Source organism: Hemiscyllium ocellatum, chromosome 25, assembly GCF_020745735.1.
Source record: "Hemiscyllium ocellatum isolate sHemOce1 chromosome 25, sHemOce1.pat.X.cur, whole genome shotgun sequence".
Classification (NCBI taxonomy): Eukaryota; Metazoa; Chordata; class Chondrichthyes; order Orectolobiformes; family Hemiscylliidae; genus Hemiscyllium; species Hemiscyllium ocellatum.
In genome coordinates, this window is record NC_083425.1 from 189859 (window position 1) to 204676 (window position 14818).

Here is a 14818-nt window from a genome sequence, read left to right on the forward strand (position 1 = left end):
GAGGTACAAGAGGTGACTTAATTGTAAGATCATGAGAGGTTTTGACAAGGTGGTTTTAAAGAGGGCATTTCCTCTTATGGATCACTGTTTATTAACTAGGAATCACCCAGTTAAAACTTTAACCCCTCTTAAACCCATCATGGATTTGGAATGTTCTTCCTAATCCTGAAATATTTTTAAGGCAAAGGTGGACAGATGCTTGTTAAGCGATAGGATGTGAAATGTTGTCAAGGGTAAGCAGGAACTTGTGATTTGAGGTTATAATCAAATCAACTATGATCTCATTGAATCAGAGTAAACCTTGACAGGTTGAAGGACTTTTCCCTGTTCATGATTCATATGTTTGTACTGTAAAGATTGTTTTGTTTACTTGTCTGTATTTTTTGGTCGTGGTTTGAACATGGGAAAAAAGGCAGCTTTAAAAACCAAGGATTGTGAAAAGGATTACTACACTTTATCAAAGCAAAAATACCCGACACATCATAAGTACTATTTAAAGCGCAGTTTGTTAAAGCAGATTAGGAGGCTACTGCAAACCAGCTGAAGCCCAAAATGTGCACAAAGATTTGTCTGATAGATAACTGACTAACCACTGGTCATGATTCTATAGACCAATGACAAAGGTTTCCTGCCCGACAATAATGATGTTATTGGCTCCTAGATAGCTGAACAGCTCATGGGCATGCATGCTTGGGGGAAAAAAAAAAGTCATTGGACCTCCAAAAAGTGGTCCTCTACTCTGCAGTTAAAAAACCATAAAGCCTGAAAGACATTTCACTTTCCCTCATCGATTGTTGTAGGCTGTGGCTTTCAACGAGTTGCGAACCAGTGGCCTTGTGCCTCTTGCAATGATGTGAAAATACTGGAAAAGTAACATGGATGAGCAGCAACAAGCTAGAAAGGATCACGTCTGAAATCCCTATGAACCACTGAATTATCTTCACAGTTTTTTGCAAGGTTTGTGAAGGTTTGTAGTTCAGGTTGAGATTTAGGGTGTTGGCTTGTTCACTGAGCTGTAGGTTTGATATCCAGATGTTTCATTACCTGGCTAGGTAACATCATCAGTGGTGATCTCCAAGTGAAGCAAAGCTGTTGTCTCCTGCTTTCTATTTATATCTTTCTCCTGGATAGGGTTCCTGAGGTTTGTGGTGATGTCATTTCCTGTTTGCTTTCTAAGGGGTTGATAAATGGTATCTAGGTCTGTGTGTTTATGGCGTTGTGGTAGGAGTGCCAGGCCTCTAGGAATTCTCTGGCATGCCTTTGCTTAGCCTGTCCCAGGATGGATGTGTTGTCCCAATCGAAAAGGTGGCTTTTTTAAAATCAGTGTGGAGTGCTACGAGGGAGACAGTGTCGTGTCTTTGTGGCTAGCTGGTATTCGTGTATCCTGATGGCTAACTTTCTTCCTGTTTATCCTATGAAGTGTTTGTGACAGTCCTTGCAAGGAATTTTGTAAGGTGGCTTGTTGGATGTGTTCTGATACAGGTGTGTGTGTGTGTGTGTGTGTGTGTGTGTGTGGTTGCTGGTGTAGTTAAGTATTTGGTCAGTGTTCGTCAGTTTTCTGTATACGCAGGTTTGTAGTTCTCCGTTGTCCTTTCTTTCGACTGACATCCAGGAATGTGAGTTTGTTGTCGGTTTCTTCGTCCTTGGTGAACTTTATGCCTGTGAGGGTGTTGTGTTGATGATGTTAAATGTCTCTATCTTGTTTCGTTTTGTGATGACAAAGGTGTCATCTACGTAGCAGACGAAGATTTTTGGTTTGCTGGTTGGTAGGGCTGTTTGTTCTAGTCTTTGTATTACTGCTTCCTGACAGTGGAGATCCCATGGGTGTGCCGTTGGTTTGTTTGTAGATCTCACGGAAGAAACAACAAACGATCAGACAGACAGTTGCACCTACTTTCTGAGCCAAAAGAGGGAAGGAAACAAACTGAACACATAAGAAAAGAAAGCCCTAGAAAACCTCAAAAAAGACAACATCGTTATATTACGTGCAGACAAAGGTCAGCTCACAGAAGGGACCACATCGAGAAAGCCAATGCACGACTCACAGAAACCAACACCTACCAACAGGTGGAGCTAGACCCGACCCCACAACTAGGAAACAAAATTACGTACCTCCTAAGAACATGACACAATTCCGGACAATTAAACAAGACGGAATTCCAGAAAATGAAATCAGACAGGACCAACACCCCACGATTCTACAGGCTACCAAAATCCATAAACCAGGTGCCCCCCTCAGACCCAGAACATCAACTTACAGACTGGCCAAAGAACTACACGCAAGACTGAAATACCTAGAAGAGTCACAGCACTCCATCCACTCCACCCAGGAATTCCTAAAAATCAAAAACACCAAAATAGAGGAAGACGAAGCAATGATCTCATTCGACGTTAACAGCACTGTTCACCTCCAACATCGACCTGGCAAAAGAAACACCTACCACACTTTTAGAAAAGACCATCATACACACACCAACCACCAATCACATTACCAACGAAAACATCATGAAGCTAGTGGACCTGTGCCTCACCACCCACTTCACTTTCAACAACATAGTCTACAAACAAACCAACGGCACACCCATGGGATCTCCACTGTCAGGATTCCTAGCAGAAGCAGTAATGCAAAGACTAGAACAAACAGCCCTACCAACCAGCAAACCAAAAATCTTGGTCTGCTACGTAGATGACACCTTTGTCATCACAAAACGAAACAAGATAGAAGAGACATTTAACATCATCAACACAACACCCTCACAGGCATAAAGTTCACCAAGGACGAAGAAACCGACAACAAACTCACATTCCTGGATGTCACAGTCGAAAGAAAGGACAACAGAGAACTACAAACCTACATATACAGAAAACCGACAAACACTGACCAAATACTTAACTACACCAGCAACCATCCCAAAACATACACACGAAGCTGTATCAGAACACCATTCCAACAAGCCACCACAACTGCAGCACAGACGAACTACACAAAACAGAACTACACAAAGAAGAACCGACAAAAAATATAGTGCGCAGATTCCTCAAGAACAAACCACGACAAGCAGACCAAACACAGCTAGAAACCCAAACCACCTTACCAAATATCAAAAGAAGTTTCAGAAATGACAGCCAGACTACTAAGACCCCTTAGAATTCTAGTAGCACACAAACCCACCAATCCTCTCAAACAAAAACTAACAAAAAGACCCAGTACATACCATGGACAAAACCAACATCTATAAAAATTCCTTGCAAAAGGATGCCACAAACATTACGCAGGACAAAACAGGAAGAAAGTTAGCCATCAGGATACACTAACACCAGCAAACCACAAAAAGGCACACCCCTCTCTCACTCGTAGCCCTACACACAGATGAAAGAAACCACCAATTCGACTGGGACAACACATCTATCCTGGGACAGGCTAAGCAAAGACATGCCAGAGAATTCCTAGAGGCCTGGCACTCCAACCACAACGCCATAAACAAACAGACCTAGATGCCATCTATCAACCCCTCAGAAAGCAAACAGGAAATGACATCACCACAAACCCCAGGAACCCCATCCAGGAGAAAGATATAAATAGAAAGCAGGAGCCAACAGCTTCGCTTCACTTGGAGGTCACCACCGATGATGTTACCTAGGCAGGTAATGAAACGTCTGGATATCAAACCTACAGCTCAGCGAGCAAACCTACACCCTATATCTTCAGTCTTTTCCTCCACCCACAACATCTATTTGTTTTGTATACCCATCCATATCTCTATGCACAAATGTGCATAGGGGCAGCTGCAGAAAATGGCAATTTTAATTAAGCACAGAAAATCTGGTGTGTGCTATCAACTTGCATTTAAAAGACAAGTAAACTGTTAAAATTTAAGTATTTATATAATTTCATTCACTTACATGACCTCTCCAAGAATAGCCAGGCTCCATTTCCAGTGAGGCAAAACACCACATACATGTTTGCATTAAGTATCCTTCAACTACCCAGACATTGTCCGGTCCATTGTAATAATTGCTTTTGCAGGTGCTTTGGCAAGTTATCTACAGAGCAAGTTTGAAGGTCAGTAATTTTTGTTCCACTGTGTGCACACTGAATGCAGCAAAGGCAATTTCTGGTAGAATTTCTTATGTGCTGCGGACATAGAGTCCAAGTCTCAATACAGTGCAAGAGTATGGTGAAAACATTTTCATACAATAAGATTTGTGTTGACTATGTGTTGATCTACAGATTAATGGTAATCTTTGGAGAAGAGGTAGCTGCCTAGATATGAACAGTACAATACATTCCATACTGTCTCCAACATAGTGGGAGGAATATTTGACTGGCCAGGTATGGGTTGATACAAGTATTCTTTTAGCAACATACTGGAACCAGCCACATTTGTGCCCAGAATTGGAGATAAAGGATAGCATGCAAACCTAGTGTAGAGTAGGCAATAACACTACAGTCATTAACTGATGTGGATATGGTTGGACGGGCAGAATGAGGAAAAAAACCAAAAATTCCTGATCATACTCTAGACATTTCTCTTGGATTCATATGACAAAGATTCTTGTATGTTTCTCCACAAAATCCAAAACCCACATCTTTAACAGCTCATTTTGTCAGTTCAAGAGAATGAGCCAAGTTTTCCCCTGCTAGGCCAAGAGGTAAATACTTTGCAGCATTAATCGCTAGGCTATTAATCCAGAGAGCCAGATAATGTCTGGGGACACAGGCAAATGGTAAAATTTGATTCAACAAAAAAATCTAGGATTAAGAGCTCCCATACATGTGGGTATGCTCGCCAGGCTGGGAAGTTGATTTGCAGATGTTTCGTCCCATATCTAGGTGACATCTTCAGGGCTTTGGAGCCTCCTATGAAGCGCTGCTGTAATAGGTATTCTGGAATTTATTTGGTTCCATTCCTGCTGCTTCTGGTTGCTGGTTCCAGTAGTTCGTTGTAGTGATCAGTATATTGGGTCTAGGTCTGTGTGTCAAGAGTTGTAATGATGACCATAAACCATGGCAATTGTCTGAAAAACCCATTTGGTTCACTAATGTCCTTCAGGGAAGGAAATCTGCAATCTTCACCTGGTTCGGCCTACTTGTGATTCAAGACCCACAGCAATGTGACTGATGCTCAAAGGCCCTCTGAGCAATTAGGGATGGGCAATAAATACTGGTCAGGTGAGTCATGTCAGCAACCTGCAAATAAATAAAATGTTTCTAGAGAATGATTTACATCCTTTCTGAAAGATGGTTATAACTGTCACATTCCTGAAGTTGCTAGGTATTTGCTTGCATTCAAAATTCACAAGGCAAGTATTCACAAGACAAGTCAGATAGGAGAAGGGTCCACCAGCTTTAAAAGACCTCTACTACATTACCATCGGGCCACAGGCTTCGATCCCCATTCATCTGATCGCTGTTCCATCAATGGAGGTCCACCCGTAGGTTTTATCATGATACTGGCCGAGAGCAGAGTGTATCAGCTATCTCAGTAAATTTACAGTCGAGTTGTTAGAAATGAAATGGCATCGCCATCCTCAACACAGACATGCCACCTTGAGTGAAATGGACTTTGCCCATTTGACTTTGGCCCATATGTGGACTTGGTGGCCTCAAGAAAAGAAATTGTTGGGATTTCTCAAGGATTAAAGATTAGTCATCTCAGTAGGAATTCTTCAGCATAGTATCTAGGCCCAGCACTTCAATGACTTCCCTCTGTCAAGGTCAGAAATCTGGGTGTTTGCTGATAATTGCACAATGTTCAGCATCATTCACAACTATTGAAACAGTCAGTGCCCATCTGCAGCAAGACCTGGGGAAGATCCAGATTTAGGCTTAGAAAAAACAGCAATTCATAATTAAGACAACTGCCAATGACCAACCACAACAGGACCTAATCATCGCCTCTTAACATTCAATCACATCACCGTGCTGACTCCTCCATTTTCAACATCCTGTGGACCTACCACATGAATAATGTGGTTACAAGAGCTTGTCAAAGGCTAGCATCCTGCAACAAATAACTCACCTCCTTACTTCACAAGGCCTACCACCATCTAAAAGGCACAAGTCAGGAGTGTGATTGAATACTGCCCACTTGCCTGAATGAGTGCTGCTCCAACACTTAAAGGGCCTGACACCATTCTGAACAAAGAATCCTGCTTGATCACATGCATAAACATCTCTCCACTCAATTAGCGGCAATCCGTACCATTTAGAAGATACGCGTGCAGAAATTGACCAACACTTCTACATCAGGACCTTCCACTACCCACAATCATTACCATCTAGAAGAGTAGCAGGGCAACACAACCTGCAAATTTCCCTCCAAACTCATCATCCGGACTTGGGAATGCATCGTTGTTCTTTATCCAATGTTGCTGAGTAAAAATTATGAAACTCCTCCTTTAAAGCATTGTGCATGTACATACAACAAATGGACTACGGCAGTGATGGTGTTCCCATTTACCTGCTGTCCTTGTACTTCCAAATGGAAGGCGTTGCAAGTTGGAAAGCGCTGTTTAAAGGAGCTCTGGTGAATCTTGCAATGCATCTTGCAAGCAGTATACATTGCTGCTACTCCGTATCAGTGGAGAAGGAAATGCCTGTGGACATAGTGCCAATCAAGCAGACAGCTTTGTTCTGAATGTTGTCAAACTTCTGAAATGTTGGAGCTACATCCATCAAGGCAAGTGGGCTGTGCCTTGTAGGTGGTGGATAGGCTTTGGTGACTCAGGAGACATGTTCCTTGCTGCAGGCACCTCGCAACCTCATTGGACAGAATTTCAGTGACCAGTCACATGGACACTCAGTGGCCCAACATGGTGGCCTTTTGTTGGTTTGTGGCAGTCTTGGTTCAGTGTGGCCTCAGTGTAGACAACCGGTCTTGAGAAGATTCCTTAAAGTGCAGTCCCACAATGCCTAAGCACTTAAGAATGTCATACTTGAACGTTCAACTTTGCTTGTTTATTTTCTACTTTAAACTACGAAGGTGTCACTGTACTATAATCATTCAACGTTTCACTTTTCATTTTGTTCTTTCTTTCCACCTTAAGAATCTGTACAAATGCAAGGTGCTACACTTTGGAAAGGCAAAATCAGAGAAGGATTTATATACTTAATAGTGAGGTTCTGGGGAGCGTTACTGAACAAAGAAACCTTGGAATACAGGTTCATAGTTTCTTGTAGACAGGTAATGAAGGCGGCATTTGGTATGCTTGCCTTTACTGGTCAATATAGGAGTATAGGAATTGGGCAGTCATGTTGTGGCATACAAGGCATTCTTTAGGCCACTTTTAGAATACTACGTAATTCCTGTAGCAGAGAGACCAGAATTATGTTGTGAAATTTGAAAGGATTCAGAAAAGATTTAAAAAAGGTCTTGCCAGGGTTGGAGAATTTGAGCTAAAATCGGGAGAGGTTGAATCGGCTGGGGCTGTTTTCCCTGGAACTTTGGAGGTGGAGGGTGATCTTATAGAAGGCTTATAAAATCACACAGGGGATGGATTGGGTAAATAGACAAGGACTTTTCCCCATGTTTGGGGCATCCAAAACTAAAGAGCATAGGCTTTAGGTGAAAAGGGAAAGATTTAAAAAAGGGACCAAAAGGAACAACTTTTCTCACACAGAGTAGTGCAAGAATGGAATGAGCTGCCAGAGGACGTGGTGTGGAGGCTGGTACAATTACAACATTTAAAAGGCATCTGGATGGCATATGAACAGGAAGGGTTGAAAGGAATATGGGCCAAATGCTGGCAAATGGCTCTAGATTAAATTTAGAAAAACTGGTCAGTGTGGACAACTTAGACTGAAGAGTCCATTTCCATGCTGGTACAACTTTGACCCTATGGTACTTTGTGCGGTGACATTATACACTTTCACTGTACTCCTGTACTTTGTGCTTGAGTACACAAAGTAAAAATAAAAAAAAAACAATTTCTAGCCTCTGGCCTACTCTTCCAGTTACTGAATTTATATCTAGTTAAGTGGCTACAAGAGGTGAGCAGAGGCTAGAAATTCTGCAACATACTAAGTCACTTGCACAAAAGTGTTGAATCCTTAATTTATAGAATCATAGAATCTACAAAGTCTCCACTGCCTGCTCATCACTTGTGATATTCACTTACCAGTGAAGCTATTTAATTCTTAATTGAGGCTACTCCTCCTGTTCTAACATTTCTGTATCTTTCCTCTGGACCTTACAATATGGTGCCCTTAGTTCCCAATAATTATAGTATTCAATGTTTGAATATTGCTTTATCAAAAACAGTCATTGTCAACTCACTTCTGTAATCCATTTTGTTTTTAACCAATGTTTAGATCTAGGCTGTAATGAGTTCTGAAGCCTGAACAGTAAAACATTATCTATTAGCACTGACACTTCTTTCAGAGACAGCTGCCGATTCACAGGAACATATAGAACAATCACAAATGTTGCAGATAAAAAACAGCAATAAATTATAGCACTTGAGCTCAAGTGTTGTCTGTCTGAAATGTAAAATCACCTCTTATAAGGACGATCAAACTTTTGAATAAGTATGCGTCATCTTACAACCATTGAATGAAGTGAGTCAAATGTGCCAAACATTGTCACACTATGTTGATGGTAAAGCATTAGGTCAATTATAACAGAAGTGAAGAAAGTTATACGGAAGTACAATTTTATGCACTTGTAGAGGTGAATCATGCATTGTGCGCTGGTCAGGTCTGGGGGTTTCATGCAAGGGCGATTATTGTATATTCATAGCTCACTCTTTAATAAATCAGAGACCATATCAAAGCAGGACTTTATTTTATGAAAGGAACTCATCAAGACAAAGTTGCAATCAGAGATACTTGCAATCCCCATTCCTGACTCACTAAGCACAGGTCCACGTACACAGTCACTATAATCAAACACTTTCAACTATTGTTTCAACTCACTATTGTCAATAATCAACTCAGGACCAAACTCAATTATCTATTACATGCGTTAGCATACATAGTGCAAAACACCAATTTCCACATCTTTCCCCATTCAGGGAAAGACTACAAACTTACCGAGTCACTGACATGGGGACAAAGATCAACAAGCTTACTGCCATCACTGGTACTCATTGAGCATCTAAAAGAGGAACAGACTATCATTTAATATATTAAGTATGGGCTATGCTAGTATTAACTGGGATCATTAAAGTAGAATAGACCTAAAATACAAAAAAAAGAGTAGTGAGAAACAGCATTTTTTGTTAAACATAGAACATACCCCTAACATAGGATTAAGAGGAATAACAGAGCAATTGATGTATAGAATCATAATAGCACTTCTCAACGGAGTCAGAGATTATGGATTTAAGTCTAAATCCAGAAATAAGACTGATCTAGATTAACACTGCTAATAGAGCACAGGGATAGCTGTAGTCAGGAGATGCCATTTCCGTTGAGATGTTAAGAATCAAAAGGCATTGTTTTTTGTTAGGTACATGTGAAAGAAACCATGGCATATTTCAGAAAGTACCCGAGTTCTCTTCTATGCCCTAAACAATATTTAACTTTCAAACAGAGTATCTGATCATTTATCCCATTGCTGTTTATGGACTTTGCTATGCACAAATCGGTCAGTTTTTCCCAAAGCTATACTTAACATTTCAAGAGGTACTTCACAATTGCAAAGTACTTTGGGATGCCTTGAGATCATGAAAGGCACTACAGAAACACAAATTGTTGGTTACAAATTCCGAATGCTTTTATGAAATATTTGTCACATCGGACCGTCTTTAATTACATTGTACATGGCTCTATGTAATGAATGGAGAAAAAAAATTAAAATAGATTCGAGGCTTCCCAAATATTAACAGTTAACTGCAGTAAAGTAAAATAAAGCATGAGTGAGAAAGGAAACACTTGTTCACACTTCCTGGCAGTGTCAGTGTCAAAGACACACAATTGCACACTTTAAGGCTACTAGATAAATTGTGAATGTTTCAACGTGTTGCATTAAATGGAAATGAGGAAAGAATGGCAACTCCAAAAAAAATTACTTCACAATAATTCTCTTTCTTTATCAAAGGGACTAAGATTAGATTACTTGCAGTGTGGAAACAGGCCCTTCGGCCCAACAAGTCCACACCGACCTGCCGAAGCGCATCCCACCCATACCCCTACATTTACACCTTACCTAACACTACGGGCAATTTAGCATGGCCAATTCACCTGACCCGCACATCTTTGGACTGTGGGAGGAAACCGGAGCGCCCGGAGGAAACCCATGCAGACATGGGGAGAACGTGCAAACTCCACACAGACAGTCGCCTGAGGCGGGAATTGAACCCGGGTCTCAGGCGCTGTGAGGCAGCAGTGCTAACCACTGTGCCACCGTGCCACCCTTAAATCCCCTTGTAGAGTTCAATATGTGCAAGATGCTCTGTAATATCTTAGATTACTACATAGCAGTATTTAGAAACTACATTTACGACAGTGGCAACATTCTGCCCTATCTTTACAAAGCAATGAGGGTGGGCAGTAAATGTCAGTGTGGTTGGCTATGAAATATTTGCCAATATCCTAAACTGAAAAGTGAATCAAATGCTTCTATTCAAATATAATACTCAAATCATTCAGATTTTTACACATCTATTTTATCAAATTTATCAATGAACTTCAACATTCATCTGCAAACTGAATTTCATGGTTTTGGTCTAGATCACTGAAAGTCAACTGGATAATACTTCTACGTAATTAAATCCACTATAAAAAACCCAAATTCAAGGACAAGTCACTCTTTCCATAGCCCCATTTTACACAACTATGCAACGCTGTACACAATTCATATGAAAAAGTATGAGTGATACCTGGCTCCGTTTGATAGTTTTAGGATAAGCTGGGCCACAATGTTGTCAACCTTCCCTAGCCAGCAATCAAAGGCTATATAATCACCATAGACAAATGGCTGTAAAAGAACATTCAGTATTTAATACATTTTAAAAAGTAGTTAGTTCTGATTTAGTGTTACTCCTTGTTTTAAAAAAAATGCATTATGCCACATAATCATGCATTCCAAAAGCAGCTTGGTGAGTCAGCCATGTTATTTAAGAGCACAAGATATTGTACAAACAGATGTTTAATTCCAAGAATAGCTTCTGCAGACTCAGCAGCATTGCTGAAGGGGCTAGGATTTGCAAGCAGGTTGAAACAGCAATTAGCAGTGGAAGATGCAGCAAAAAGCCATAAAGACTAAGCTTAGCAGGAAATGGAAACATTTCAGGCCCATGGGGAAAGAAATAAAAAGGAGGGAAACTGGACAGGTTAGTCAATCTTTTTCTAAGAGTCAACATAGGTATGATGGACATTATTCTGTGCTGCATGAAACCACAGAGGTAAAACAGGTTGGGGCTGATGGTGGACAGAAAAATTTACTAAATTAATAAACTTCAGATTCAGAAAGTGAATATGCTGAGGAAGACATTTAAGGAATTCTCCACCTAACATCAGGGATCTGGCAGGTCAAATCTTGGAAGGTTGCAGTTTATGGACGTGGTTAATAAGGCATACAGAATCCCAGATTTCTTAAACAGAATCAAAATGTACGAAAGAAAAATTATCAACTATCCTTAGAGCATTGATTCAGCTGTAATTAAAGTACCATGTCCAATTCCAGGTACCAAACTTTAGGAAGGACATGAAAGGCATTAATCAAAAGAGTTCAGGAAACAAAACTAGGCAACAATTGGTCCTGAGGATAAGGGACTTCAGTTGCATGAATAAATTGGGCAAAATGAAGGATGTTCCCTCAAAAAGGTTAAGCATATTTGATTGATGTATTAAAAATCTGAGGGCTTTAGACAGAATGGATAGAAATAAATGGTTTCCATCGTTCGAAGTGTTGACAATCAGAGGTCAACAAGTTAAGTGATTTGTGAAAGAATCAAAGATGACAAAAAGTTAGTTATGAAAGTGATTACAATCTAGAATGCATTACTTGGAGAATTGTATTGAAGGCAGTGGTTTGTTGGTTTCAGAAGTAAGGTGAAGCAGCAGCAACGGTTAAAAGAAAATGCAGGATTACAGGGGCTGTAGGGGTTTCCAACCAGTTAAATTTTCTTGTAGGATATCTGTACTGGAGCCATCCCACAACTGGATGGATGCTTAAGTCTAAGGCAAAGTAGCAAATGCTGGTTTGGGGTGCATTGGGGGGGGTGTGGAGAGGATAATGGTAATGACAGTTCCATTCTAAATATGCATTGTAATGTATATCTCAAATACTGCTTTCCCCATATATTCATCTCCAGCCACAGAATTCTTCAGCAGCACTCTGTTCAGAAGAAGTTCCAAACCCATTCTCTTAATAGCTGCTGAGCTTTGCAGCTGACAACTACCCCATAGTCTGGGACTGCAGTTGGGTCTTTGGACCTGACTGCGCTGAGTTACACGCATTGTGCAGAGGTTGGGTAGGGCAGCAATACTGCAATTAGGGAATAATTAGCAATGAGCCAAAGATCCATATCAGCAGTTCCAAATAGTACGGAACTCTGGAATTTACCTGGAAACGAAATTTTTAAAATTCCAGGATAATGACAATAGTTGCACTTAGCTTAGGGATCCAGCTTGAAGAAATCAGGCAGACAAATGCATTACCTAAGCTAATCAAGTGAGAAAAGTGGGACATTTCACAGGACAAAGTGACAATTCAATATGCACATATACATTTCTGCTAATACTTCTGTGTCTGTATGCTCCTTGAGACTAAAGTCTGAGAGACAAGGAAACACTGAGTTAATTCAAAAGATGACAATTACAATGGAGATTCAAATGTTAGTTTGGTTTCTAGAAAAGTTCTTTAAAACCTGAAAACACTACAATTCTATAAAATACAAACTTGTACAATGAAAGTGCTGTTCACTCTCAGATAAAAGGTATTATAATGAATCTAAAAGTATCATTAATATCACTAAAGTCCAGGGGCATGGGAACCTGGACTGTAGCTTTAGGGTGCAGGACCTTGAGTGTAGGGAGGTTAGGAACATGGCATCGATCTCGAAGGAGGGTGCCTGTAAACAAGAAGGTGGCTTGAAGTGTGTATACTTCAATGCGAGAAGTATACGAAATAAGATAGGTGAACTCACAGCGTGAGTTGGTACCTGGGACTTCGATATTGTGGCTATTACGGAAACATGGGTAGAACAGGGACAGGTTTGGCTGTTGCAGGTTCCAGGGTTTAAATGTTTTAGTAGGGTCAGAGGTGGGGGTAAAAGAGGGGGAGGTGTGGCATTGCTTGTCAAATATAGTATTACAGCAGTGGAAAGGACGATGGATGAAGACTTGCCATCTGAGGTAGTTTGGGCTGAGGTTAGAAATAGGAAAGACGAGGTCACCCTGTTAGGAATTTTCTACAGGCCTCCTCATAATCCTTTCTTCTACATCTCTAGGACTATGAGGATGATTCAGGAGAAGAGTGAAAGTAATAGGGTGGTTGTTATGGGGGACTTTAACTTTTCAGATATTGACTGGGAAAGCTATAGCGCGAGTACTTTAGATGGGTCGGTGTTTGTCCAATGTGTGCAGGAGGGTTTCCTGACACAATATGTAGACAGGCCAACAAGAGGTGAGGCCATACTGGATTTGGTTCTGGGTAACGAACCAGGCCAGGTGTTAGACTTGGAGGTAGGTGAGCACTTTGGGGACAGTGACCACAATTCGTTGACTTTTACTCTAGTGATGGAGAGGGATAAGTGTGCACTGCAGGGCAAGAGTTATAGCTGGGGGCAGGGAAATGATGCGGTGAGGCATGACTTAGGATGCGTGGCTTGGAAAAGTAGGCTTCAAGGGAAGGGCACAATCGATATGTGGAGCTTGTTCAAGGAGCAGCTATTGAGTGTCCTTGATATGTATGTACCTGTCAGGCAGGGAGGAAAAGGTCATGTGAGGGAGCCATGGTTTAATAAGAAATTGGAATCCCTTGTTAAAGGGAAGAGGGCAGCCTATGTAAAGATGAGGCGTGAAGGTTCAATTGGGGCGATTGAGTGTTATAAGGTAGCCAGGAAGGATCTAAAGAGAGAGCCAAGAGCAGCAAGGAGGGGACATGAAAAGTCCTTGATTGATAGGATTAGGGAAAACCCAAAGAATTTCTATAGGTATGTCAGGAATAAGAGAATGACTAGGGTAGGAATAGGTCCAGTCAAGGATAGTAGTGGGAAGTTGTGTGTGGAGGCTGAAGAAATTGGAGACACTGAATGAATACTTTTTGTCAGTATTCACTCAGGAAAAGGACATTGTTGCTGATGTGAATATTGAGTCACAATTAATTAGAATTAGATGGCTTTGAGGTATATAGGGAAGGGGTGTTGGAAATTCTGGAAAGGGTGAAAATAGATAAGTCCCCTGGGCCTGATAGCATTTATCCTAGGATTCTCTGGGAAGCAAGGGAGGAGATTGCAGAGCCACTGACCTTGATTTTTATGTCCTCGTTGTCTACAGGAATAGTGCCAGAAGACTGGAGGATAGCAAACGTGGTTCCCTTGTTCAAGAAGGGAAGTAGGGATAACCCTAGTAACTATAGGCCGGTGAGTCTCACTTCTGTTGTGGGCAAAGTCTTAGAGAGAATTGTAAGGGATTGGATTTATGAACATCTGGATAGGAATAATGTGATCAAGGATAGTCAGCATGGTTTTGTGAAGGGCAGGTCGTGCCTCACAAACCTTATTGAATTCTTTGAGAAGGTGACTCAGGGGGTGGATGAGGGTAAAGCAGTAGATGTGGTGTATGTGAATTTTAGTAAGGCGTTTGATAAGGTTCCCCATGGTAGGCTACTTCAAAAAATACGGAGGTATGGCATTGAGGGTGCGTTAG

At 41.1% G+C, this 14818-nt stretch overlaps 1 protein-coding gene across 2 annotated transcripts in view; it reads right to left on the minus strand.

Moving 5' to 3' along the window:
- The window catches only part of LOC132827882 ((E3-independent) E2 ubiquitin-conjugating enzyme UBE2O), a 177694-nt gene that overhangs the window by 125265 nt on the left and 37611 nt on the right, over positions 1-14818 (minus strand). For both annotated transcript variants that reach the window (XM_060844644.1, XM_060844643.1), the window contains exons 4-5: positions 10825-10922; positions 9035-9098 (exon numbers count right to left, since the gene is read on the minus strand). In XM_060844644.1, coding sequence (XP_060700627.1) covers positions 9035-9098; positions 10825-10922 — 162 coding nt within the window. The remainder of the gene's footprint in view (positions 1-9034; positions 9099-10824; positions 10923-14818) is intronic.